The following is a 26,508-nucleotide window of genomic DNA, read 5'->3' as shown; positions in this document are numbered from 1 at the left end:
TTTTTCTTGGTTCACATGTTGCTCTACAGCTGTGTGTCTGCTGGGAATTTCACTGCACTGCTTTCTTATCACTTCCAGTGGAAAGGACACAGTGTGTGCACCATTTGCAGCTCTCTAATCGGGGCAGCAGAACTCCTGGTCAGGGTTTCCCACAAGCATTTATTCAGTGCTGCTCACTTAAAAGCACAAGAGCCCTGGGGAGTTATGGTCTCAGTAGGTGTTCCAACCCTACAACTATGAAAACCGTGAAAAACTATTGTTTAGTCTCGTGAATGCATAGAAATAAATCTGACTGGCTGGGTGTTTAGGTGGTATGAGGTTGCAGAGCAGCAGGCAGCAATGGCCCCTATGTAAGTTTAAGCTGTTGGTGGTGCTGCGTATTTTAATTTTGACGTAGGCCAGTAACACACTGTGATGTTTACATATCATTTTTGACCTCTTCTTAATCCCTGAGAAGTATGCAGTTCAGCTATAATGTCCCATTTAAGGCTACAAGGCATAACAGAAAAGGCTCACATTTTTGAGGTCTGTCTTTAATACTATATCACAAGCCCATGTGTATTTTTGGTTTCTGTAATCATCCCTCCTCTAATGGCCATGAAGTGTTTCAAGTGCGACTCCAATGGAAGAGATAAGGTGCAAAAATCTACAGTCCTTGTTCTCTGCGAAAACACATTTGAGACCAACTGAAGACAAAATGAGGCTTTATCAGTCGGAATTACACAAATCAAGTGGTTATTTCCCAGAGACACAGTCTTTTCATTTTCCATGGACACTGCTTCTTTGATGAGCCAATGGTGAAGTGATTGTTAGGGACAGGAATTAATAAGATATTGATGCCGATGCCATTATCAAAAATAGGCCTACAGAGGTTTTTAGCATCAACTCAACTGTTTTACTTTTTAAGTCTGAGCACAGCACAGAAAAAAAGTAGGAAACATTTTAACCGCTTCTCGATTCCCATCCCAACCCATCATACCACAAAGGAGGAATTTCGTACTAAAAAGGCTTTGACTTCAGGAGATGACCGCTTGATCTGAATAATCAGACAGCTCAGACTTTTCTTACTCTTCAGACTTTTAGCCCAAAACAGGAACCTCATATTTCTCACTTCTTCTCCGTTAAAATCATGTTTCTTCACAACCAGTCTAAGAATGGGTTTAAGACAGGCTTGAAAAAAGGTGAAAGTATCTTTATATTTGATGATCATCTTTACAGTCACTGTAATCATTCAGTCTATAAAATGTCAGAAAACATTGAAAAATCTCATCATCAGTATCCTTAATTGGCTCATTTCCCCCATAAATTATACCCATACTAGGTTTAAAGTGATTTAGAACCTACAAAAGAAGTCAATCCTTTAAAAAAAACTGTGCCAAGCGATTCATCAATTATCAAATTTGTTGTCAGTTAATTAGCGATCAATCACTTGGGTAACTGACTGTTTCATCACTTTTAATGAAACAGAGGCAAGTTAAACATGATTGCTGGAGGATATTGAATTATTATCAAAGGTTAATAATCCTCATATATTAACTATCTTAAATATTATATATAAATATATATATATATATATATATATATACATACATTAAGTAATTACTCTCATGTGTCTATGTTAAACATGCAATTTAAGTTCTAATATATATGATTTTTCTCAGAGAGTGTTTCAGATATCAAGGCTGAGACGGACCAACCAGAAATCTGACAGACAGACAGATGTTCAACATTTAAATGTCTGTCTCCAAACTCCCACACACCGCCTGTCTGTTAGAGTGATCGACTGTAGGTGGGTATACATGTGTGCGATCGCTGTCAGACTGACCATGTGTCTGCAGTCATCTAGTCATCTGCAGACAGGAGGGACACACACAGGCTGGCTGGCAGCAGGCAGACAGACTGACGGACAAAGATTAGGACGGCAGACAGACAGATGAGAAAAAAAAAACACTGTGTAACATCATTTAAGGGAAAAAGATAGCTCAGGAATATCTGTGAGAAGATTTAAATCTCTGCTCACACAGACAGACGGAGCACCAGCACTGTGGTGATGTGAAGATACATAGTCAGGGATGGAGATGATAATCTTAATGGACTGGTCATCTGTCTGTAAGCCCCTGATTCTCTCTCTCATACACACACACACACACATACACACAAGGGGGTTTATAGATCTCGAAAGCTTTCTATGCTCTTGAACTGAAATCAGCTTTAAGAGCTCAGGAGAGCAGAGTTATCGGAAAGGAATGTAAGGACAGTAAAAATAGTGTCCCTGTCTTTTTGGTGTGAGTTTATACGTACACGGCTGAGAGGGACTGCAGCAGACTGTCCTCTGGGATTTTATCATGAGGCTACACACAGAGATCAGGAATGAGACTTTCTATGGTATACTGCTCACGGATTGCTTATGGCTACGTGTGTGTGTGTTGCAGCTTCATGACGGATGTCTTCTTAACTGTACTAATGTAAACCACTTCAGCCGTTGCCCATAGCTACACACACAGGCACAAAGACACACAAACCTATAAGAGCCCTTTGGCCATGTCTACTGTATATCCAGTCCACCTGGAGTCTAACACAAAGAGGCTCAATCCTACATACAGTACACATGTACACACACATAGACAGAATAGGGGACCCTCATTCCCTTGCCCCTTACCCTAACCTTAACCGTCTGCCTGAATGCCTAACCTTAACCCTTAAAGCCAATTTATACTTCTGCATTGAATCAACACTGCAGTTGTGTACCGTACTAGAAATGTAACAACATATCGTGGTGACGCACACCACAACACAACGTAGCATGTCTCGTCCATGTCCATGTAACCCTCTGCGTGTTTACACTGAACCAAACAAAGCTGGCGTATTGCTAACCTGTGTGTGGTTTTAGATAGCATATATACAGCGTCAGCCTCTGTCCCACCACGCCAGCCCTCCATTTTACACACACGTTGATCCGGCTCTGTGACTACCTCTGCTGCTGGGATAAAGGTGGAACAACAATGCCCCGCCATTTTGTGTTTGTACCATTTATACAAACTGAATAAAGGTGCAACATTCCTGCCTTGAATGGGTTGTGTATTTTTGGGCAGTTTGCCATTGTTAGATAGTAGTAGTGAAGGTAGTGAAGTAGTGTCTTTGGACAGATTTGAAGCTTGGTTTCACTTTAACCAACTGAGCCACCAGAATTACCCAACACGCGTGTATTTCTGTCCTCAGTGGTTTGGCTTGACCCCACTATCATCAAGCATTTCATAAACATGCAGGACAATGCCACCACAGTGTGGCAACAGTGGCAACAGGAAAACTTGGGATTTACTGTTTACGGTTTGTTGTTATATGCAAATTATTGCACTGGACTGTGAATTTGTTTTAAGAGAGTACTGCTGTAACTCCAGCTCCCACTGACTGTTGCATTAGTGAGTTTTGTTTTTTAGCTTTAAGGTTGCTAAGCTAGTGGGTTTTTTTGTTTTCAGTGAGTCTGAAGCTAGTCAGCCCTAGAAGTGTTTTGCAAGTCCAATTTAACCATAAAATGCAGACAGTTTGTGCCACAACATTAACCCTAACCCACAGCATCTCAACTTCTAATCAGGGTTGTTTTTAAATGATTGGATGCCAAGTTCAGATTTTGAAACGTATTTATGTTGTGGGTGTAAAATGAAAAATGAAAACTTAAATACAAGGTTGTTAACAAACCATGAAAACAAGAAGGTGGATCTACACTCTTTTTTGGACTCATGAGCGATTCACAAAAAATCAAGAGAATTACAGAGTTGGCTTCTTCACAGGGTTCAAATCAAGTTTGACTTTGAATTTACAGAAAGCCAAGCGAAATCTGAACCTATCCTTTAAACACCAAACCTTTATTAGTCTCTATCTCATCTACAAGGATCAACTATGAACTAGCAGAGCAATCAGAGTAGTTACAAACACACTTTGTTTCAGGGACATGAGTGAACTGTACTCAGATTAGTGAGAACCATGTTCAAGAACCTGTCCAGCTTAATATGAAATGACAGTATTTATGTCCTGCTGGGCCTTCATTAGGGCTCCATTAGTTTTGTATTAAAAAAAATGTGTTTTCAAGCACACACAAAATAAAAATGTAGAAAAACACTGAGCTTCTTCTTTCAGTTGTTAAAGACTTACTAGAATATGACCTTGGGTAAAATCAATTGAGGGTTTTTATTTCCTATGATTTTGTTTTTTTTTAATAAAGTATAAACACCATATTTGCTCTGACTTTGTCACAGCAAAGCCCTGTGGGACACCAAACAGTTACACAGTGATCTCTCTGTCTGTCTCGGCTGTGTGAAGCGTCTGTGGTGTATTTTACCAACCTGTCACTTTCACAACAAAAAACAACTCCCTCATTAACAGCCAGCCGTCGTGAGTGTTCGTGTGTGTGAAAGAGAGACAGAGAGGGAATAAAGATAGAGGATAGGTGTGAGGGGATGTATGGTGGCTGAAGTGGACACTTACGAGAAGAGAAGAGAAGAGAAGAGAAGAGAAGAGAAGAGAAGAGAAGAGAAGAGAAGAGAAGAGAAGAGAAGAGAAGAGAAGAGCTACTGAAGGAACAAAGTCACTCAGAGCTCCTTCATTAAAGAGCCGTCTTGACTAAACAAACAGCACCTGGAAACTTCAAGCCTCCCAACAGCTGTCTAACTACAGACAGACAGAGACAGACAAAGATGGGACGGGGAACACGCAGACAAATGGCAAATAGATTAACTGACAGCCAGGCTGGCAGACAACAGCAAACCAGTACAAGAGCGCTTCAAATATTTCATCAATTCAATTAGTTTGTCATTGTAGAAATTATTTCTGGGGAGCAAAGTAGCTCCAGACATGACCTGAAAGAACTGAGACCATTTCAACATTGAATCAAATAGTTTCAGCGAGGATCAAATAGTTGAGATTTTTCATACTGTGAAAAAACTGTGCATACTATTCTTAAATACGGGCTTAAAACGGTGTAAAGATTAAGACTTTGTACTGGTGTATCAAGGTGAGATTGCTCATAATCACAGAAACCACTATTAAATGAGCATGAAGTCAAACGGGATGGTTAGTACAGACACATCAGCTAGAAGATGAGATGACAAAACGAACAATTAAACCACTACAACCGTTGTCTACACATTGAAAACAGAACATTAAGTTAATGTGGTGACGTGGCAATAATTATGATGACAACAAAGACTACGACGATGATGATGACGGTGACAGATGAAGCTCAGCTCATTGCTGGCCAGTCATGACTCACCCTTCTCAGCGCGCCCCATGTGAGCTGGGTCCAGTAGAAGCAAAGCAAAGAACAATAAGACAAGAGTTAGATTGGAAAGCATGCACAGACCAACACATACACATAGTGTGCACAAGAGATGCAGTGTGTGTTTTAAGACTCAGCATACCCCACTGTGGATCCACAAGACTAAGTGCACTTAACTGGGATAAGAACATCACATGAAACATGAAATCTTCACATCTTCACATCCGCTTGGCTTGCATAGGGCTAAGTATTGAACCTCCATATTTATTTTGGAACCGATATAAATGTGTCCTCAGCACAACTGCATCTATTGAGAGATGCTTACTTCATCTTTGATGAGACAGGTTGGGATTTAAGTCCTAAATTTGCCAATTTTAGACTGGTTTTATTTAGACAGAGTGTTGAGATTCTTTGTAGTTTATATTTATAGGCTTTTCACTCTGAAAAATTATTGTTTTTAAGGTATCACATGCATTGCCTATATGTGGGATATTAAACTTCAAGCATTACTGGTAAAAATACGAAGCTGCTTAGCTTGAGGGCAAAATATGCATTGTGGTTTGTTGTTTTCTGCAGGCCATTGGCAATAATACACATAGCAGGAAAAAACTTTTCAAACTGTTTTTGTTGGCAGTCATGATATACAGCGCCAATAAAATGGCATTCAACCCCCTTGGACAAGTTCATGCGTTATTGTCTTATCACATTTGCGGTTACATTTGGGAATTCTAACTTGTCCTTAAATAACACTGAAAATAGACTTAATGTACACACGCAGCTCAGCAGCAAGAAAACGAACCAAATGCCTCAGAAATAATCTGAAAAGCAAACACAGAACAATAAACATACAACCTCTCATTTAGCACAAATGCACACAAACTGGTGTTGAGTACTGTGGACAATCTGTTGACTTGCTTCTCTAACACACACTTTAACCTTAAACCAACACATGCTCGACCTCAACCTTTACCCCCTGCCTCACCCTAAATATAATCATTTTCCCAAGACCATCGTCACCTGCCTGCATCTACCAATCTCCCTTAGACACACACACACACACACACACACACACACACAAAATCAAGCCATGTCTCCATTACATACATCATTATCACCCCACACAAGACTACACAACTGGTGCTGAGGCTGCTCACATCTGTGTCTGTGTGAATGTGAGGCAAAGAATGCGTGTGTGTGTATGTGTGTGTGCTTTTGTGTGTGAGTGTGTGTGTGTGTGTGTGTGTGTGTGTGTGTGTGTGTGTGTGTGCGCACTGTAATGTAATTAATCAGCTGAGAGTGTTGATTACTTAATCTGTCATTAGCCAGCCGTGTGTGTAAGAGTGTGTGTGTCTGTGTATGAGTGTGTATGTGAGGTAGCAGTGTGTTTCAAGGCCCCCTTGTACCGACAGCTGTGACCGGAGCCAAACAGGGCAGAGCAGAGATTGATGATACTGGACTAATACCATCATTCATCAGGGATGTGATATTTCAGGGATTCTGGATTTGTTTTGGATGTACTGCCTCGCTTCATTTCCAGTGGGATTGTGCCACCTTCTTGCTTCACTTCCTGCTTGCTGACTGATGATTTACACCCATCATGTACCAGTATCTAAAGGTTAATCCTGACCATAACACCAGGTTTATTCCCATCTGCCTCTTCTTTAAGTACATTTTCAAGCATTAAATTCCTGAATGGAAACACTGCAAATTCATGAAGAGAGGTTGAAATTTGACTTATTAGCTTGACCGAAGTGAAAAGGCTGTGATAAAAAAACGAGAAGCTGATGGATGGCTTCTTCTACTTACAACAAAGCATCCATGTCATGCTGCCATCCACTACTACAAGCCTCTTCTCCATCAGAATACAGTAATGATATAAAGTATAAAATAATGAATAAAAAGAGTTGAGGTTGTTGGGGGGGTATACAGTCAAGATTAATGAATTAACAAATCACAAATACCATCTTACTTGGGAAACAACACTTGAATCAGAGTGCAAAACAAAAGGAAATCTTACTTGTCCATATGCTGAGCCCAAAAACGTGCTATCTCTGTCACCCAGAGACTTAAAACGATTTTTTTTTTTTAATTTAAACTTTACTGCATTAGTTAAAGTGCAACAAAGAGCTGATTCTCAAAAAGTACCTTTCCAAATGCATCAAAGTTGAAAGGGAGTCCTCTTGAATGTGGTCACTGAAACTGACACAGATTCAAGTCCAAAATTCCATAAATTTACCAAAGACTTGAGCCACGTTTTAATAAAGACACGCCTCGTGGTTAGCAAGGCCTCTTGTTACGTGGTACAGCGTGGTGTGTGGAAACCTGAATCACAACCTGTGTCAATCATGTCATGTTCTCACTCTCCCTCACGCCTCTTAACTCTCTGACAGCAGCAAGAGGTTGCGCTGTCGCTATGTGTCGCTAATCCATTTTTCAACACACGGCCTCAAATTCATTCATACACACACACACACACACACATGCTAATGAGGGATTAGCTAATGAATTCTCTCAACAGATTAATTACATTTTATACACACGCTTGTGTGCACGCAGACTTCATCCCCAAACGGCTGAAGAAATGAGCCAGTAATTTCAAAGAGAGGTTTGTTTTTTTTTTTGTTTTTTGTTTTTTTAAATCTATCACTAAATTGAAATCCGCAGAAACAGATTGGCTCTGGGCAAAGTGGCGTTTCATTTGAAGAGAAGACATTAAGATGGATCTGAAGGATGGCGAAGTGAAGCATTACTTTTAACGAGAAAATAAATAAAGTGGCCTTTGATATGGCGCCATTTTACATGGCATGAGTAGAATGAGGCCTTCTCACGTGAATCTAAATGAGAGGCAAGCATTTCACTGTACTCCGGAGGGCTTAAAAGCATCAGCCTCCCTCTGTCTCTCTTTCTCTATAAGTGACAGCAACACACACGACAACACACACTGACACACTCACACTCCCTCCTGCCGTTTTCACAGTCTCTTGAGTGGAGGAGATGCCCATGGCCAAAAAGCAATGGTTGAATTTCTTGCCCCCCCCCCCTTCTCACTATCACTCTCTTTCTCTCGTCTTTCTCCAGGAAAACAGACAATTTTATTTCATCTTCCAAATGGTGCAGAAAAGTAATTATAATTAAAACAACTTGATGCTAATAGTCAAAATACTCAAATAATTTAGAATTATAATTAAACCAACTCAGATTTGGTGCTCGGAAGCAGCGGCAGCCTTCTAATTCGTCTGGAGACACTAATGGAAAACAATTATTTCACTTCATTAAGATTAAAGACGCCGGGAATCTGTGTCACAACTCGATCACAGAGGAGACAGATTTAGAAAGTTGTCAAATTAACATAAAGTCAGTTACTGACTTTATAAAGGCAACGAGACGCATGCTCATTCACAATTATTACACTGACTTTGTAAAAGATAAGCCAAAACAAAACTGCCGCACAACAGCAACTGATAAGAAGAGACGAGAGAGAGACATATTTACATAAATGCCATAATCTGGAGTTTAACTTTCTAAATGGGAAACTGGAAGATAGCCACAGAAATTAGATGATTCAGAGAAAAGACATCTTAAACTCCAAATGACTTTGTAAAGACGTGATGGACAGTTTTCCATCCTTGCCACTGATTTTTCTCGTCCTTGTCTGTGATTTCCAAGTGAAAGGGGAACTGACGCTGCAGGAAAACACACATCTCTCCTGTGATTCTCTCTGATTTTGTTTCATTATTGACCTCTGGTCTAATAATCACCACTTTTTTCTCAGTGGCAGTTCACACTGGCTGTATTAATGATCATTTTATTGGAATTATTTGATAAAAGTGCTGTCAGTGATAGAAATGACTGCTGATCTATAAACTCTACCATGCCCTGCAATCTCTCTGCACTACGGTTGTGTTGTGATTGTGCAATAGATGACAAGATGTTTCCTTAAACTCATTTAGGATTTACAGTATAAACAAAAAAGGGCATGGCTTCCTAGAAAGTGGGTCCTTACGTTGTGATTAAACAATCCCTTTCCCTAATTCAGTAAAGTTACTATTACTATAGCTTGCTTTTAAATATATGTGTATTTATGTATAAATACTTTTTATTCTGCAACACAACTAACTGGAAGTTCTCTTTTTTAACCCCATTCCCAAACTAATGATAGCCCACCTCCCACTCCGCATATCTAGTCACTAGTATTTACTTGCAAATTAACAGCACTCAGATTCCCAAAGAGGCCTCAAAGAAATTCCACACATTTGTTACCCACAGGGCCAAATGGCCACAAGGGACAGGAAGAGGGGGGTAGGTGTGGGGTATAGGGGTGGGGAGGGCATGGTAGAGGGGGCAATAAAACGCTCACAGATGAAGTAGTAATTAATGTGTAATTTCTATGCAAATCATTAACAGGCCTAAGAGAACACTGGAGCAGAAAACGACATTGTTTTACTATTTCTGGTTATTCCCAGCACATAAATGGAGCGTGGTGTGTCCTTTATTACAGCCTTATATGGTTTTAGTGTGATTTTTGGAGGTCAACTTTCAAACAGCTGTGCGCCTCTCTCTCTCTCCCTCTCTCTCTCTCTGTTGGAGTTCAGAGTCAAACAACAGCTGAATGCGGAAATAAAACTCACAGCAGTTACGCAGAGAGAGAGAGAGAGAGAGAGACAGGTAGGGAGAGTTTGCCTGCGCGAAGCCTGAGAGAGTCAGGACTTTGTGTTTCCTCCAGTTCCGATCGGTCCTGCTCCATCCACATTACTGCAGAACAACTGCATCGACGAGTTCGTGTTTAGGGGACTTGGTCCCGGACTGCACCGGGCAGCACTGTTGCAGCTTTTCGTATGTCTGCAGACGAGAGGCAGGGCAGCACACTTTCCAATGCGGGTTACTCTTTAAACTTGCACTAGGGAACAACCTCAAGTCCAGCAGAGGGGGTTTCCATGCACCCCCATAAAAATACGTTTACTTTAATTCCCCCGTCATTTCATTTACTACCTAAAACAATGGTGACGCACACGGTAGCCTGTAGTTTAACTATGACTATTTGAGTTCAGGTTTCGCCCCCTGTACCTTGCAGACGGTCCATAAAATCGCACTTCACATCTTAAACCTTTACAGATTTCACTGATTTACAGCTTATCAAGGGATCAAGGGGTGTTTGGAGGAAAAGTCCTTTGCATTTCTCTCCTCAAGTTACACATTCGCGATGCAAGAACATCATTCCCTCCGTCCATCAGGCGATGTGTTCCCAACATTAGGTTTTACTGCACGCAGCGCGAATAAAGTTGATCATCTGCTTTGCAAAGAGCGGAGAGCTCACGGACCGACCGCTGCCTCACACAAAAGAGCAACAGCCATGGAGACAATACTTTTAACGCATCGAGGATTACAGCATCTAAATAACCAATCACCCTAAACACATGCAAGCACAGCAAAGATTGGAATAAACTCCCTTGAATGGCGCATATCACTGCGCCACACCACAAGAGAATCACAGGATGGAAACAACATAAAGTGCAAGATCATTGTAGTAAACAGATAATATTCCTCATCGCCGTGGCACTGCATGCCCATCGCAGCCTATCAGAGGGCGATCCCCGGTGCACACAGTAACTTTTTCTCCATTCATGCGCTGCACGGCTCCACGGTGGACGACGTTTCTCAACACAAGCTCAGCACTCTCCTCATGATCAGCGGTACTACCCGGTACCCCAGAATAAAAGCCAGACATGTCGCCAGTTGTAGCAGTAAGTGACTGGAGCTTATCTGTGTTTTGTTTTCTTTTGGTCTTCAAATCAGATCAGGTTTTTCTAGATTCGAGCAGAACATCTTGCGATGCTGCGTAAAGACCCAGACATGTCGCAACTTAGTTTGAAACCTTTCCGAGGGGAGCAGGCAGCCTGCGCCGCGGCTCGCTGTCGGTCACTCTGCAGGCACAGCGCGGCCCGACTCCAGGCGAGAGCCGACAGTCTCACCCAGGCTCCAGTATGCTACGGCCCGCGCGCCACGAAAGACAGAAAAAAAAACAATAAATCACGTTTTAACAGTAACTGAGAGCCTCTTCAAACCACGGGAAGTGCATGTCACAAATCCGACGGTGTTTGAAAACAGCCCCAAAGCGGCAAAGCGGGGACGGCGGAACGTTTTCAACACGGAGGTGAACTTTTCCCCCACACCTAAGCACACCTGTCGGGAATCCATGCGCCAACACGGATGGAGACCCGCTAAAGTCAGGACCGGAGTTCCCCCTCACCAAGCGCTACATGTGTCCCGTGCTCCGCGCTTACCTGTGGGCATCTGGCCGGGGGCTGTCGGGAAGAGGAGCAGGAGTCCCACGCAAACCGAGAAAAGTGTATCCATGTTTTAACGTGGCCGTGAGAGAGTCTGGAACAGTTTTCCCCCGGGAAAAAAAGTTTTTTGCTGCTCCTGCGAGTTTCTCCGTCGTCTTCTCCGTCTTCTCTCCCTCTCTCTGTGGTGAGTTATTAGTCCTCCTGCTGCCGTGGACTCAGTCGCTCCATTCTCTCCTCACTCCGAGGCTCGCTTTGCGCTTCCGACGGGCTCCCGTGGACGCTCCACTTCGTTTCACGCACAGTGAAGGAGAGAGAGAGAGAGAGAGAGAGAGGGAGAGAGAGGGAGGGAGAGAGAGAGAGGGAGGGAGAGGGAGGGAGAGGGAGGGAGCGCAGCAGAGAAAGTGCGTGACGTCACAAGGAAGGAGTTTATTTAAAAAAATCATGATTCAAAAGAAAGAGTACAAAGAAAACGGGGATTACTGAATACGTATTGTTTAAAATGTTTGTTTTTTTCTGTAGGTGACTCTTACACTCTTATTGACATGAAAAATACGTTTTTTTCCTCATTAACCTAATCACCACAAGGGCTGGTGGGCAAAGCGGGCAACTGCTCAGGGGCCCCAGACTCCCAAGAGCCCCAAACCTAAGGTTTTCTTCATGTTATTTGGGTCTCCATAATTAGATTAAACACAAATTTGTCACACAATTGCATCAGTGAAGTTTCAAAAGCTAGTTTTAAATTATTTGTTTTGTCAGACCAACAGTCAAAAACACAAAGATGTTGAGTCTACGACCACAGAAACATTCTCCACATGAGATAAAATGCTTGTTTGTAAGGCTGTTCAACAAGATAGTAGATCACAAAGTAAAAATGAAGTTTCACCTTGGCAGCTACAACATTAAACACGTTAAGGCAGCAATAATAATATACAAATTAAATGTATATAATATGATGTATATTGATACATATATATATGACATCCTGGAAGTGGCCTTTCTGTATAATGAGCTACTTTTTTGTTACTTTTTCTGATACTACTTCTGTATTCTTACTAAAGTAAAGTTTTGACTGCAGGGCTTTTACTTGTAATGATGTATTTATACATTGTTGCATGACAACTTTTACTTAAGTGAAGGCTCTGAATACTTCCTCCACCATGTATACATACTTTTTGTCGCTGCTTTGTTATAACACTTTGTAGTTCTTTAATTGTATTGCAGGTTGTACAGTGTATCTAGAGTTGTATATTGTAATAATGAAGCACATCATTTGTTGACATTATATTATGAATTCTAGTTACATTGTAAACCCTGAGCAACCTGCTTTGCCAGTTCTTAGTTATGGTAACGCCAGTAAAGCACATTTGAAGTTGAGAGAAAGACAGCTGAGGCAGATAGGTAAGACGAGAAAGCTGTAAGACTCCCACTCATAGGCTAAATGTAAAATATGTAGTAAAGTGTAGTATAGTGGAGAGATTAGAGATTATTATGTGTAGTTTTTTTCCCATACAATTTACTCATCATTAAGTATTCACTGGTAGACTCAGGTGGTGCTACAACAGGTTATTTTCATGAAGTAAATGTGCAGTAAGCTAACCAGCTAGTTGATAAAATGTCAAAAATGTTGACAAAACTCACTTCATGTTACCAGAGAGCAAAGGGTCGTCTTCAGATTGTTTATTATTGCTGAGAAATTGAGAAATCTGAAACTGCAAATGTAGAACTAAGAAACCATAACTATATACTCTGATATGAAATGCATTCATGCTGATAAACAGTGACTGCTAGTAAAGCAGTATTGTGGAATACAGTGCAGGAAAGAAAACAATAAAAACAACTCATATCTTCCTCATGTCAGGCACACCCAGCTACAAAGGGAGAGGAGAACTCAAGTATGTTACATCATATGACAATGTTTCTGTTTATTTATTTACTTGGATCCCCATGAGCACCACCAAGGTGCTACTCTTCCTGGTCTTCCTTCCTACTCTGTCCATGCTTATTTCTGTAAATTGAACTTATGAACAAAAAGAGGAGCCAGAAAACAGGACAAAAAATCCTTCAAAATACAAAAACCAGAGCAGCAAGGCTTGGATCTGCAACGTCATCATTATATACAGCCAGGAGGTGCTTCCTCTTGATTTACAGCAGACCTTGAGGATGGTCGGTGGACTGCGAACCTAACTGTACTTTTTTATTTGGTGTGAAAACCTTTCTGTCAAAGTGATTTGAATTACCGGAGCCCTCTGGTTGAAGGATGACCTTTACATCCCTTCACTAGAAAATTGGCACACGTTCGCGATTCATTTATTTTTCATTCATTTATCGTTTATGGAGTTAGCTTACAACACTGTTGCCATCGTGCTAGTGCTAGCACCAGTTTATGTATGCTCCCGTTTGAATCAAAAACAGATCATCTGACCACATTTCACCACCTGCAAACAGCGACAGGCCTTCCAAAAAGACAAAATAGATGTTTTGATTTGTTTCACAGCTGAGTTAAAAATATGTGGTGTGGATGGAAATGTTCGAGCGGGGAACAGGTGTGTCTCGCCTCAGTGTGTTTTGCCTCTTTTAGTGCCACCTTGCCAACAAAAAAAAAAAAAAATGTGTGTACAATCTTCTTCCCCAAGTTTCTGGCTGTGGGAGACGAGAATATTCACATAGACAAACTTTGGTCACCGCAGAGACAGTAAATTAATTTCCAGACTTTCACAGTTGCTGCTGCAGGGACTGTTGGTGTGCTGGTAATTACAGGTGTTTTCCTACTGCTCTAATAATAGTCAATGTGACTGCCTGGCCTGGAATTGTAAGTGCCCTGCAAATAAAGCTGGATGTCCTGTCACCAAATATCACTCTGGTGCTTCTACTCTGCTTCAAAATGTGAATTTGCTGTTTGTTACACAGTGTTGGTGCCTTGCCATTATAGACAGCACCGTTGCAGGATTCAGGTTGTTATTTACAGTTATTTCCTCATACACATTGCTGTCATACCATACTTCTGCATGCGCTGACGCCGGCAGCTTTTACATTTGCAACTTTGTGTGCAGAGGGCTTAAATCATCCAAGTATACCTGTACTTTCAACACAAAAATGACTTTGCTTGGGTATATACAGTGAATACAACTCTGTTTAGATAGATAGCAGTTTGTTCAGCGACTTCCTGTCCCTTGCTGACTCAAACGTCTACAGGTTCTGACCAACGACGGTCCTGCCCTTGCAAGCATACAAGGTATTTTTATCTGCTCTCATATGCATCTGTACATATTTCAGAGACAAAACTGGATTTAAAACCTTTTCGAGCAGAGAGGATTCACACTTAATGACGATGGGATGAAAATGTAGATGCACAGATCTTCTATTCAGTGCATCATAAAGTGGATATTGTTCTTGAGATTTTCATGTGGGAACATTTTTTCTCCATTTCTTTCATTTTTTCAGTGGCATTTGTACCAAACATTGTATTTCACAGTATGCATCCAGCTCTGCAGTGATTTCATGATGTTTGTATCTCTCCCACCATTGTTTTTTTTATCCCTCACTTCAAACAAAACTATCATGTTGCAACTCTTATCTAGCTTCAGGTGGCAAAAGCTGACAGAGAAAAATATGGCAGGTAGTCATTGCTTTGTAATAACAGATCTGGTTGACTGAAAGTTAGTCTACACAAAAAAAAAAAATCCCTGTGCTTGAAATGGACAGCAAGCATAAAAAGATTTTTTTTTTCATTTGGAACCACTGGATTGCCGTGTTCAACCCCGATGCAGGTACATTGTTCCTGTGCAGGCAATTTCCAGCAATCTAACCTGTCACAGCACTCGCTGGAATTCACCAGAAGCTCAGTGCAATTCTGAGACCAAATGTGCCATCCAGTGTCTGGTCTAAGGTGGATGGCAGGGTTTTTTACTCCAACCACGTCGCCAAACAAGAACATAAACATCAGACAATTCAGCAAATCTCCAGATTACATTCAGTGATAAATTTTTACATCTAATTTCAACCTCAATTAAATTCAGTACAAATCAAGACAGTATGGGTGAGGCTCGAGAAAAACTGTTTGCAATAAACAAGAAGGCAAATGTTAATCACAGGTGATGATGAAAATTGTATTTAATCCAGATGTCCACACACATACTGTTTGCATCCATACATTTGGGGCTCACTACATTCAAAGTGTCATTTACAATGCACTCCAAAAATACAGTGGATTTTAATCTGTAGGCTGCTTGTCTTATAATGATGGCTAAGTAGAAGTCATATCTTACAATACTACAAATAAATAGACATTAGGATTAGTAAGTATCAACCGTCAGCTGTGATTATGCCTGTAAAACAGAAACACTCAAACTTCTAAACAGCTTTCCCCCTCATTTTGAGCATTCTGTACACATATTACACATCAGCATGTTCAGCGGAGTCTGCTTGTGCTCACAGTGTAAAGACTAGGTGATAGAGGTTGGAGTTTTTCCGATTTTTCGAAGGTCATTTAATGGCTAAAACTTTCCTCTCCTCGAACACACCAGTGAGGTTGCAGTTTTTAGAGATAGGGCTCTAGGTTTCGTGCTATCGACCTGTTGGTCTGTCAGTCTGAACTCTCAGCAACTGCTGGACAGATTGCCATGAAATTTTGCACAGACATTCCCAGATGATGAGTCTCACAGCTTTTGATGCAGCATCACAGGAGTTTACATTTTTCTTTTTTTTTTTAAATTGAAATATCTCAACGACTTTTGAATGGATTGCTGTGAAATTTGGTACATTCATTGTCCCCTGCGGACGAATTGTAATAACTTTGATCCCATGACTTTTCATGTGTTATCATAAGATCAAATGCTTATTTTGTCCGCTTGTTTGGTTTGCAATCTAATAGCCACAAAGCTAATGATGTTAGTAAGTGTTAGCATGCTAACACACTTAACAAAGATGGCGAATATGGTGAGCATTGCACCTGCTAGAGATCGACATATAAATAATATAATGCCAACCTTGTTATTGTCATCTTATTAGCTGTTAACTCAGCACAGCCTCACTGAGCTGCTAGCATGGCTGTAGAGTCTTCGTCTTTTTTTCCCATAAACACAGGTGACACCTCAGATATATAAAGTACCAGTTCCCTCTTTTCCAGCGTCTTCCTGACCACTGATTGACTGACAGCTCTGCAACTCTGTTGTTATTTTACACCCACCTGTTAAGGTAGGACAACTCCTTTCTTCACGGCCTCTCTGCTTTATCGGAAGATATTCAGAAAAAAGTTGAGACTAATCTTCGCTGTTGTCCTCTTGGTTCAGGTAGATTCAGAAGGCTGAATTTTAAAATAAGTAGAAAATGAAAATGTAAAATTCATCAGGCTGCACCTTACACCCCAGCCTGTTCTTTCTGTTGTGGAGAAAATTTTGACTTGTGACATCGTTATAATGTAGTATATGAAATGGTTTTGATAATGAGAAATGTGAAGATGTGTGTGAACAGAATCAGAAATTTGATTTTAACTTTTTTTTTTTTTTTAAGCTACAACCTTCACTTGGTGATGATGAATATGGAGTCCTTCCAATCCTCACAGTCTTTCAATATTTGAGTCACCATGTGAAAAACAAACTTGCTGAATTAAATTATCACACACAGAACCTGACACTGGACGTTCCTGGGATTTTGCCCTCAACAGAGACAAAGTGATGAGATCTAACAAAATCTATAAAAGACAAAAGGCTTTACAGGGAATAATTCATTACCTTAATATGGAAAAAAATCAAAGCAGGAAATACCAAACAAATCAATACATGGCTAAATAAAATGGAGATTCTATTAGAGGAAAGAAATTAGGTTGACAAGAGCAGTGACCAGGCAACCAAAACAATCAGCTAAAAGACACTGAAAATCTCCATATAGCTGAGGTGAACTGCAGAGTTGAGTGACGATAAAGCTCTGTGGATTCCTCACCACAATATTGATACACTGCTGATATACAAATATTGATTCGTGCAGCTTTGGTGAGAGGATGTGTTTGTGTGTGCTGGTGAGCATGTATTATTGAGAATTAATGTGAATTACTGAGGACTGAAATTCACCTCAGCACACCTCACAGGGCCTAGAAACATTTTTGGACAAGGACACAGTACCCTTGTCTAAGTATCATGCCAATTTATGAGGTTTAGTCTGTCCTCTTTAAGGATGTGACGTGAAAAAGACATTGATGAGCCCATTCAAAGGGAACAGTTTATGAACGCCTTTAAAAAGAAAATTCCCTCCTCTACAATTAGCACAGATGTGACCGAGGAGAGCAGGCTGGTTCGGCAGCCCCTCCCGCCTCAGATGAGAATAAAATAAAAGAGAAAAAATGAAATAAATTGAATGTGCAAACAGTTCTGAAGGCCAAAAGCCTGAAAAGCACAGCAAGTAAAAGAAAAAGATGAATAAAATCTAAATAGAAACATAGAGACAGACCAACACTGCCAAACCTCTCCTTCAAAAAAAAGAAAAGAAAAAAGAATAAATAGAAAAATAAACAAAAAGTCCATTGAGCGGGTCAGAAGCAGAAGTCACTTTCTGAAAGTGTACCTTTGAAAAAACTGAATTTCAGAGGAGCTTTCATTCTCAGACATTACAATTTGAGGATTTTTGCTTTTCATAATTCTTATTCAGTCACTTATAACGAGAGCAGAGATTTATTTATTTCATTTTTTAGATATTTCAGCACATCCACATCAAAGCCACTTGTTTATGTGGTGCAAAGCCTATAACTATAACCTACAGGTGCAAGTTTGTTGTGGCAAATCAAAGCCAAGACTCACATCTACATTAGCAAACTGCAGGTCACTATCAAAGCTTCAGGGCGGGAAGCTGCTGTCATGATATCATGACAACTGAACATTTTCCTTTCAAAGCTGTGTCAGTAGTAGTAGTAGTTTGACACATGCAGTATAAATTGTATTATGGTGAAAACCTAATTATAGGCTTAATTATCTGTACTTTCAAGACTCAAGTGAGTGAAGCCTCTTACGTCTAAATCCAAGTCTCAGGTCCTAATTTTTGTGATCTATGTCTGACTCAAGTTGCAGGTCTTAAGTCTGCAGCTCTGGTAATAGTAACCATACAGTTATAAATCAAGTTTTTTTTTAATTTATTCAGCCATTTCTAAGAACAATAAAATATTCTACATGGGAACTGAGGAGGAGAAGAAAGGAGAGAAGAGGAGAGGAGAGGAGAGAATAGTTTCTTTTTGCAGACAGAGTTGGCAAAGCTCCATGTTAACACACATACACAGAGTCAGAGTTTGGTGTCTGTGTGCGAGAGATATGCATGTTCATATTCAGTCTGAAGGTCGCAGCTGTGGTGGGGAACTACTGTGTGTGTGTGTGTGTGCGCGTGAGTATGTGTGTCTATATTTGCAGAAAGACAGATAGGCAGAGAAAGTGTGTGTGCATTATTTCTCTCATGCATACGCAGGTCTGAGGTATGCAGGCCTGGTGTGGGAGTGTGTAAACACACGCGCACAAATATGCACTTTTGCATACTCTGCATACACTTTCTCAACTGACACACAATTATTTAGAAACATACTTGAGGCCAGTTTTTCAGCTCATCATTCAACGCACTGTAACACTGGGTACTGTGCTCACTGGTGTGGACCAGATGTTGCTGAGTTGTCAAACCACTAACAGAAGGAAACTTGCGTCGAAATTCAGCTCGGCCTGAAAAGAGTCTGGTGAAGCCACCGGTTATCTGTCTGTACTTTCATTTCCCTTTAAAGATGGTCGGCGAAATGTTTGAAAGCTATTTTGTAATATCAGAAGGAAGATCATCGCTAGGTCTGTCAACTTGACTGCCTGTCATTCTGTCAACTTATCTGTGAATCAAAGATACAAGGAACAGCTTTGATTCACGGCTTTCTGAGCTGGAAATGTTTTCCACAGTGGCCTATACTAAAACCACAAAACTTAATTTGTGTTAATGTGTATTTTTCATAAAACTTAATTTTTTTCCTGAAGAGCAAAACTGCATTGCCTCAGTTGATGTATACTTACAACAGACCTTCCCGAAAAATAACCGCAGTGCATGATATTGTGGACCAACTTCTAGATAATCAGACACTGAAGTGTGGCCAGCGCGCCTCTCCACATTATGGAGGCCTATTTTTATAGCAAATTTTCTTCCACATTTATATTCTTTGCCTCCCTGCCAACATACATGCATGCCTACAGAAGCTATGCGACGAAATACATGGCCAAGAATGTTAAATTTAACCCAGAACATATAGTCCTTGTTATATTGTTGCTGAAGAAAAGTTGCTTTCCGAAGGAGTGCCACCTCCTCTCATAAGTTCTTATTTGCACTTTTTTCCAACCTGTGTTATCTGTTGTTGTGCAAAATGTTCTAATTTCTTAATCACAGCTTTAATGACTTCACTGCTTCACACATACTATTCCCATCTATGCGAGCCACTCCACTCAGCCAGAGGAAATGGTGTAGCCCACACTTCGACTGTAGCCATTTTTCCTCACATTGCTCACTCTGCTCACAGATTCAGCCAAGGCAGACACAGTTGGCTGTATTTTTGTCCAGCGTCTGGCTTTGCTAAAAGCTGTGACCCTGCTTTAAAGTGATAATCTGCTAAATCAGTCCTCTGTTTTGTTGCAGTTTGCTGTCACTGAGGAGGATTTTTTTTTTGAGTGCAGACCAACATCAGCTGTTTAAAAAAGCAAATATAGGAAATAAAAGCTTTCATGAAATGGCTATGAGTTGCCAAAATTGGATGCTTGTTACTTTAAGAAGTGATATATGTTATTCTACATGGAGTTATTCGGTTGTATAGAAGATTCAGCATTATCAATTCTGTGTATGTGTGTGTGTGTGTGTGTGAGTGCGTTTGTGTGTCTGTGTCTGGTCCATCTTGGCCTATAAGGCTGGCACTGCCCACTTGTCTGATCTGCTGTTACCATGACAATGCCAACCATGCCAGGCCAACACCATATGGTTGCTATGGTAACGTTCCATTTTTTTTGGCCGATGCTGTTGAGCCAGGTGTATCAGCCAGCTGGTAACGACAGGTGGATGGTGGGAGCAAGTGTGTGTGTGTGTGTGTGTGTGTGTGTGTGTGTGTGTGTGTGTGTGAGTGTCTGTGTGTGTTAAGTCTGCTTTAAGGCAGATAAATAAAAGCATGGATCCTCCAGGAGACCAAATAAACCCACAAAGAACAGAAAAGAGAGAAGTGTTTTTACCCACTCCCAAAAATTGATGTCTAGACGCCTCCATTTGTGGAACTCTCCATGGGTTCAGAGCACTTTTACCTTCACTGAGTCCCTCACTCTGAACCATATAGAATCACCTGAAAAGAGCGATTTGTAAGTTTTGGTACTGTTACATCGCGGCTAGCCAACGTTAGCACTGACAGCTGTTTACTTACCAGTCTTGCCGAGAGCTTGGGCCATTGCTGCAGCAGCGCTACTACTTCAGAGCAGTAGGCGAGTAAAGGAATGAAGTCTGACGCTACAAAAACGTTTCCTCCAGACGGGTCAGTACACAACTGCTGATGCTCATGTTGGCTATGTATGTGTAAAACTTCCAAACGGCTCCTTTCAGGGCCTTGACAAACTAAGCTAACAGGTGGCCATCAGAGTTGTCTGGAAAATTAACTTCTGTTTACATTCAGTGTTACTCGCCACAACACGTATCATGTATTACTCCAGCCAAACAAACGTGATAAATGTATTTCCTTCCTCAAATCCCATGCAAAGCCACAGCTATTTGCAAGCTTGTGGTCTTCTTTTTCGCTGCCTCTGTTAACGGATTGCTATGCTGCTTTGCTCGATACCCCCTCCAACTATCCATCAGTGGAACAGCATGAAAGGAGTATCAGGAGCAAGGCAGCGTCCCTGTGCTTGTGCACATGTGTGTGTGTATGTTTGTCTTCAACCAAAATGGTAATCCTGAGTCCAACATTGCTCCTTAGTATCATTAGTGGGGCAATACGACCATGAAGGAACAATTACAGTAAGTCATATAAGAAAGTTTTTGATGGGTGTGTATATTGTCAACAGGGTCAAAAGGACTGCATTCTTAAAATAGATCATTATAACCACTGCATGGCTCCTTGTGCTTCTTAATCAACCAGTTTAGATTCAGCTCAAGATGTTGTAATCACCCTGTTAAACTATGCAATAACTGCTGTAATCAAATGCTCAGAGCCAGACTGAGGCTCTATCCTTTGTATTTATTCTTTTTATTTGACCTACTCCAGTATGGAAACCATTCACATCATCACAGACCTGATTGGTTTAATACAGGAGCAGTAATTATTTAATATTCATAAAAATAAAAACAAAAAGTCCAAATATTTTAAGAAAAAAAGTCACGTTCGAAACATTTTGATTTTATTCTTGTAATATCTAGTTGTTTTATTAGTGGCCCTACTAGCCTACCTATATAAGATATTTTGCAGAAAAATTACAGCGTAAAAAATATATCAGCTTAAATATGTGAAATATCACAACTTTTTTCTAGAAATAACATGAGTTCATTTTAAAAATCTCAGATATTTTCATTTTCTCTACAGTGGCCAGATTCCCTGTCCTCTGTGTATTTTAATTTTTTTTTCCAGCTGTGAACAGAACCGCCTGTCCTTTGTGGGACAGCTCACTCACAAAGTGTTCCTTAATGTCCTTACTGACTTTTTGGGGTACAGTTAAATTAGTCACTTTTTCGATGTCAACACACAACACTGCAAAACCTTTTGAAAAAACGTGTAAAGGAAAAAGAAAAAGTCTTCCTGGTTTGTAATGATTCCATTTTATTTAATTATTTAGTACCATGTTCAGTCTGTTGCAGAGGTGTTACAGTGTAGTATTGATGCTGAACCTCACTAACACTTTTTGAGTGAATGGTGTGACTTCTCCATTATAAAGAATGGGTAAGTCCCAAATTTGGGGTCATAAGGTTTATAATTGACATTCACAGCAGGCGAGAAAGGACAGTGAACATGAAATATTACATCAAGCTTAGGAACCTGTGTAAGAGTTTGCTCTTGCCAGAGGAGAGGTGTGTGTGTGTGTGTGTGTGTGTGTGTGTGTGTGTGTGTGTGTGTGTGTGTGTGTGTGTGTGTGTGTGTGTGTGCACGTCCTTGCTTTTCCCTGTGCATGTGTGTGCTTACATGTACACTATAAGCATCTGTGTTGTTGGTGTGTGCGTCTTTGCCCGTGGAGAGGAGAGGAGGTAAATTCATATCAGAGTGTTTTTGCTACAGGCATGGTAATTATGGCAGTTTTTAATAACTATGCTTTATAATCATTTAGCACTGATGATGCACACGCTCACACACAAACACACACACACACACACATCTCTTGAGGCACTAATGAATTTAGATGTGATAGGCAGTGAAGCTGAACTTAAGGGAGTGGGGCAGAGAGAGATAGATGGATAAAGAGCGAGGAAGGCAGAGAGAAACAGAGACGGGTAAACTTAGTTTTCAGTGTAACAAAAAAAACCAAAACATTTATGCATGAAAATGTTGCACTGCATCAATCATTTTTCTCCTGTGTGTTTGCAGAAAAACCGATCCACCACTGAGTGTGAGCTGATTCTGATGCCATGGGAATGTTCCGAAAAAAATCCAAATATAGACAAATAACTATGGTGAAGTAAGTGTGAGGGTACAAAGTTATTACTGAGAGTAGAGGTGCTTCCTTGTAATTGACAGTTTCAGGCCAAAGTAAATCAAATTTCCTGCAAATTATAAGCCTTCATAAATGGCTGTGCTGCCTATAGACTAATCCACTGGTTCCAAATCCACAGGAAACAAAACAAAGTTCTCAAATGTTTGGGGGGGGGGGGGGGGGTTCACACACAGCTTCATTTTAGTGCATCTCCAGCCAAAAAGGTTGGGAATCCCATTCCCTGTGTGTGTGACTGCAGACGTGGTTCAAAAATGAAAACCATTCCATAGACTGTTACTGTTACTGTGCAGGTTTACAAGTCAGATATCACCACAGTGACTGTGGCTTGTTTACTTCCTCCCTCCCTTCTCTGATGAGTCTACAGCTGGTGGCGTCTCTGTCTGTTTCTCCATTCTGGTCTGTTCAGTTTGAGTAAAGCTTTTTAAATAAATAAACCATCCTCTCGTCTCCTCTCGTCTCCTCTCCTCTCCTCTCGTCTCCTCTTGTCTCCTCTCCTCTCCTCTCCTCTCCTCTCCTCTCCTCTCCTCTCCTCTCCTCTCCTCTCCCATCTTCTCGTCTCCTCTCGTTTCCTCTCGTCTCGTCTCCTCTCCTCTCGTCTCCTCTCCTCTCCTCTCCTCTCCTCTCCTCTCGTCTCCTCTCGTCTCCTCTCCTCTCCTCTCCTCTCCTCTCCTCTCCTCTCCTCTCCTCTCCTCTCGTCTCCTCTCCTCTCCTCTCCTCTCCTCTCCTCTCCTCTCCTCTCCCATCCTCTCCTCTCCTCTCCTCTCCTCTCCTCTCCTCTCCCATCCTCTCCTCTCCTCTCCTCTCCCATCCTCTCCTCTCCTCTCCTCTCCTCTCCTCTCCTCTCCTCTCCTCTCCTCTCGTCTCCTCTCCTCTCCTCTCCTCTCCTCTCCTCTCCCATCCTCTCCTCTCCTCTCCTCTCCTCTCCTCCTCATAGGTTTAGACAGGTACTGAGTGTGGCAGAGCTGAGTGAATTGGTTGCTGAGATGGGTCATTAGCTTTTTGCCCTCGCAATCGATCTGAAGCAGAAGAGATTGGGGGGAGAAAGAGAAAGAGAGCGACAGACGGAGAGAGAGGGAGACAGGAGCACGGTTGTGCCTTGAAATTGAGACAATTGGAGAGAATCAAACACTGAATGGAGTGACCGAAACAGGATTGGCCAGGTTAAATGGATTAAACTGTCTAGAATGCTTTGTTTTAACTTAATGTCACGGGTCCAGTAAGTGGGTCTGATAAGGAGGCCGGTTTGTGTACGGCATAACATTCGGTTTATTTGGGAACACAAAATAGCATGAGTGAGATCCATAAAACCAGCAAAGAGGATTATTTTAGTCTCAGTTATCCAGCTAATCTACTGAGCAGAATTAATGAACTAATTCTAAAGTGGAAATAGTCTGAATCTTACTTTAATTAATTTGTGGAACTGTTGTAATTTTCTTGCCAGTGCATTAATGTGAAACTGTTCAAACTGTGTGCAAGGCTGAGACAGGCTCTTGAAAGTTGGGGCATGGATGATTCCCCTTATCCTCTGTCTATCCCTCGTTTCATCCCCCAATTTGGTCTTTTTCTCCCACAGTTTCTGCTTCTCTGACAAATCCATTCCTCCATGCATCCTTCCCTACATCCTCTCCTTCCCCCCTCCACCTTTCCTCCTTCCATTCATCCATTTCCTCTCCTTTGCCAGCTCCATGTAATTATCATGAAAGATGTGCTGCATTTGTGTTTCTCTCTTTTCACTTTTTTTATGTGCAGCCTCACCATATCTATTTAGTAGTGTAGGTGGAGACTCCCTGGATTTGACTGTATGTTAAAACACTTGAATCCACGCGGCTCATCCCTTCCACCATCTTTACAGTCTTAACGAGCTGTGACATTACCTCCTCACCGTTCTAACGGACTGTGACATCACTGCGGTTGTGTTTATTGATTAAAATGCTGGCAGCCTTCAGGAAGTTGAAATAAGATCCCAATCCAATCACGGCTCTACTTAATGGCATTAGTAGCTCCCATTGGCTGGCTGGTTGCTCGGTAACCTGATTAGCACTAAAGCAGTTTGATGTTAATGAGATTTGCTCTTATTGGTGTCTGATCAAATCACATCAGGGAAGCGGGTGCATACTTATACTTGCAAATACACACACGTATACCTTAAAGAAAGCAAGAAGAGGCATACACATGCTCCCACTCATTGTATTCATATGGTCCAGGTATTAAGGCATACATTAACATAAGTATATGTGTGTAAACACACACATACACATACTCTGGGTGATTTCACAGCCATCAGAAAAGCATCAGACAGACTCAAAAAATGATCAGGAATGACATTACAATAAGAGAGGAGCGAGGAGGCAGAGAGCAAAATAGAAAACAGAGTGATGAGTAGAACTTCTTGGTTTTGACCCAAAGATGAGTCACAGGATGTTTACAATCTGTGCCCACAATGAATCTGTTAAAGCTGCTGATTTTGAGGCACAACAACAAACTGGAACAGGGAGATAGAAGGGGAGAGATTTAGAGCTCCCCAGAATCCAGGTTCTGCAGTAACATCGACAACATCAATCTCCAGCGAAAAACTCCATCAATCCGCTGGAATTGATCCACTCGGAGAGGCAAAGCTAGGAGGTAAAACACCCCAGCGGGGTACACAGTCATCCTGCCATCCAAGCCATGTAGGCTTGTTTATACATCAGCAGTTTACCACCCTCAAACATCTGCTTTGAATTTTTTCAGGGGGGTTATAATGTCAGATAAGACTCTAGATACTTGACTGTATCTCCTGTGAGAGTTGATCACATTGTTGGTTGTACATACACCTTTGCAGCATAATGAATAAAGCTATAATAAATATTAAATAATAAAGCAATCTCACTGAATTTTGAGCGCCTTTGACTAATATGTTCCAAAATGACATATCTGCCATTTGACAAAAGTAATTACTCTCACAAAAATTATGGACTTGATTAAAAAAATATTTTTAAAAGCATGTGGATAAGCCTTTGGTTGGCAAACTGATATCGCTCATACAGGGCTGCTAATGCAACGCTATGATCATTAGGTATTGGTTTTGACGACTGGCTTGGCAAATGGAGCCCAGCTCGTGAAAACCTGCCAACTGGCAGGTCATGAATATTCATGAAAGACTTAATGTCCACAATAAATCGGCTAAATTTGAACTTACAGTGCTTACCTCTCTTTCTTTTGAATGTAAGACTGCTCAGATTTGAAAGAATCTGTTGCCTCAAAATGTAGCCGATCACAGAGTGCAGCTCTTGCTATTGACCCC

General features: G+C 41.1%; 1 protein-coding gene across 10 annotated transcripts in view; it reads right to left on the bottom strand.

Annotated features, from left to right (window-relative positions):
• ptprk (protein tyrosine phosphatase receptor type K) overlaps positions 1 to 11,859 on the bottom strand; it is a 109,313-nt gene extending 97,454 nt beyond the window's left edge. For 9 of the 10 annotated variants that reach the window (XM_071467228.1, XM_071467230.1, XM_071467226.1 and 6 more), the window contains exons 1-2: positions 11,554 to 11,771; positions 5,267 to 5,290 (exon numbers count right to left, since the gene is read on the bottom strand). In XM_071467228.1, coding sequence (XP_071323329.1) covers positions 5,267 to 5,290; positions 11,554 to 11,626 — 97 coding nt within the window. In that variant the 5' untranslated portion in view covers positions 11,627 to 11,771. Of the gene's footprint in view, positions 1 to 5,266; positions 5,291 to 11,553 lie in introns of all 10 variants that reach the window. The other variant, XM_071467234.1, reaches the window with a different exon arrangement.
• Between the last annotated feature and the right edge of the window lie 14,649 nt (positions 11,860 to 26,508).

Source organism: Trachinotus anak, unplaced genomic scaffold, assembly GCF_046630095.1.
Source record: "Trachinotus anak isolate AG129_WGS33_773 ecotype Australia unplaced genomic scaffold, CSIRO_AGI_Tana_v1 ptg000031l, whole genome shotgun sequence".
Taxonomy (NCBI): Eukaryota; Metazoa; Chordata; class Actinopteri; order Carangiformes; family Carangidae; genus Trachinotus; species Trachinotus anak.
The sequence above is the reverse complement of the archived record's forward strand: the minus strand, read 5'-3'. Positions and strand labels throughout refer to the sequence as shown.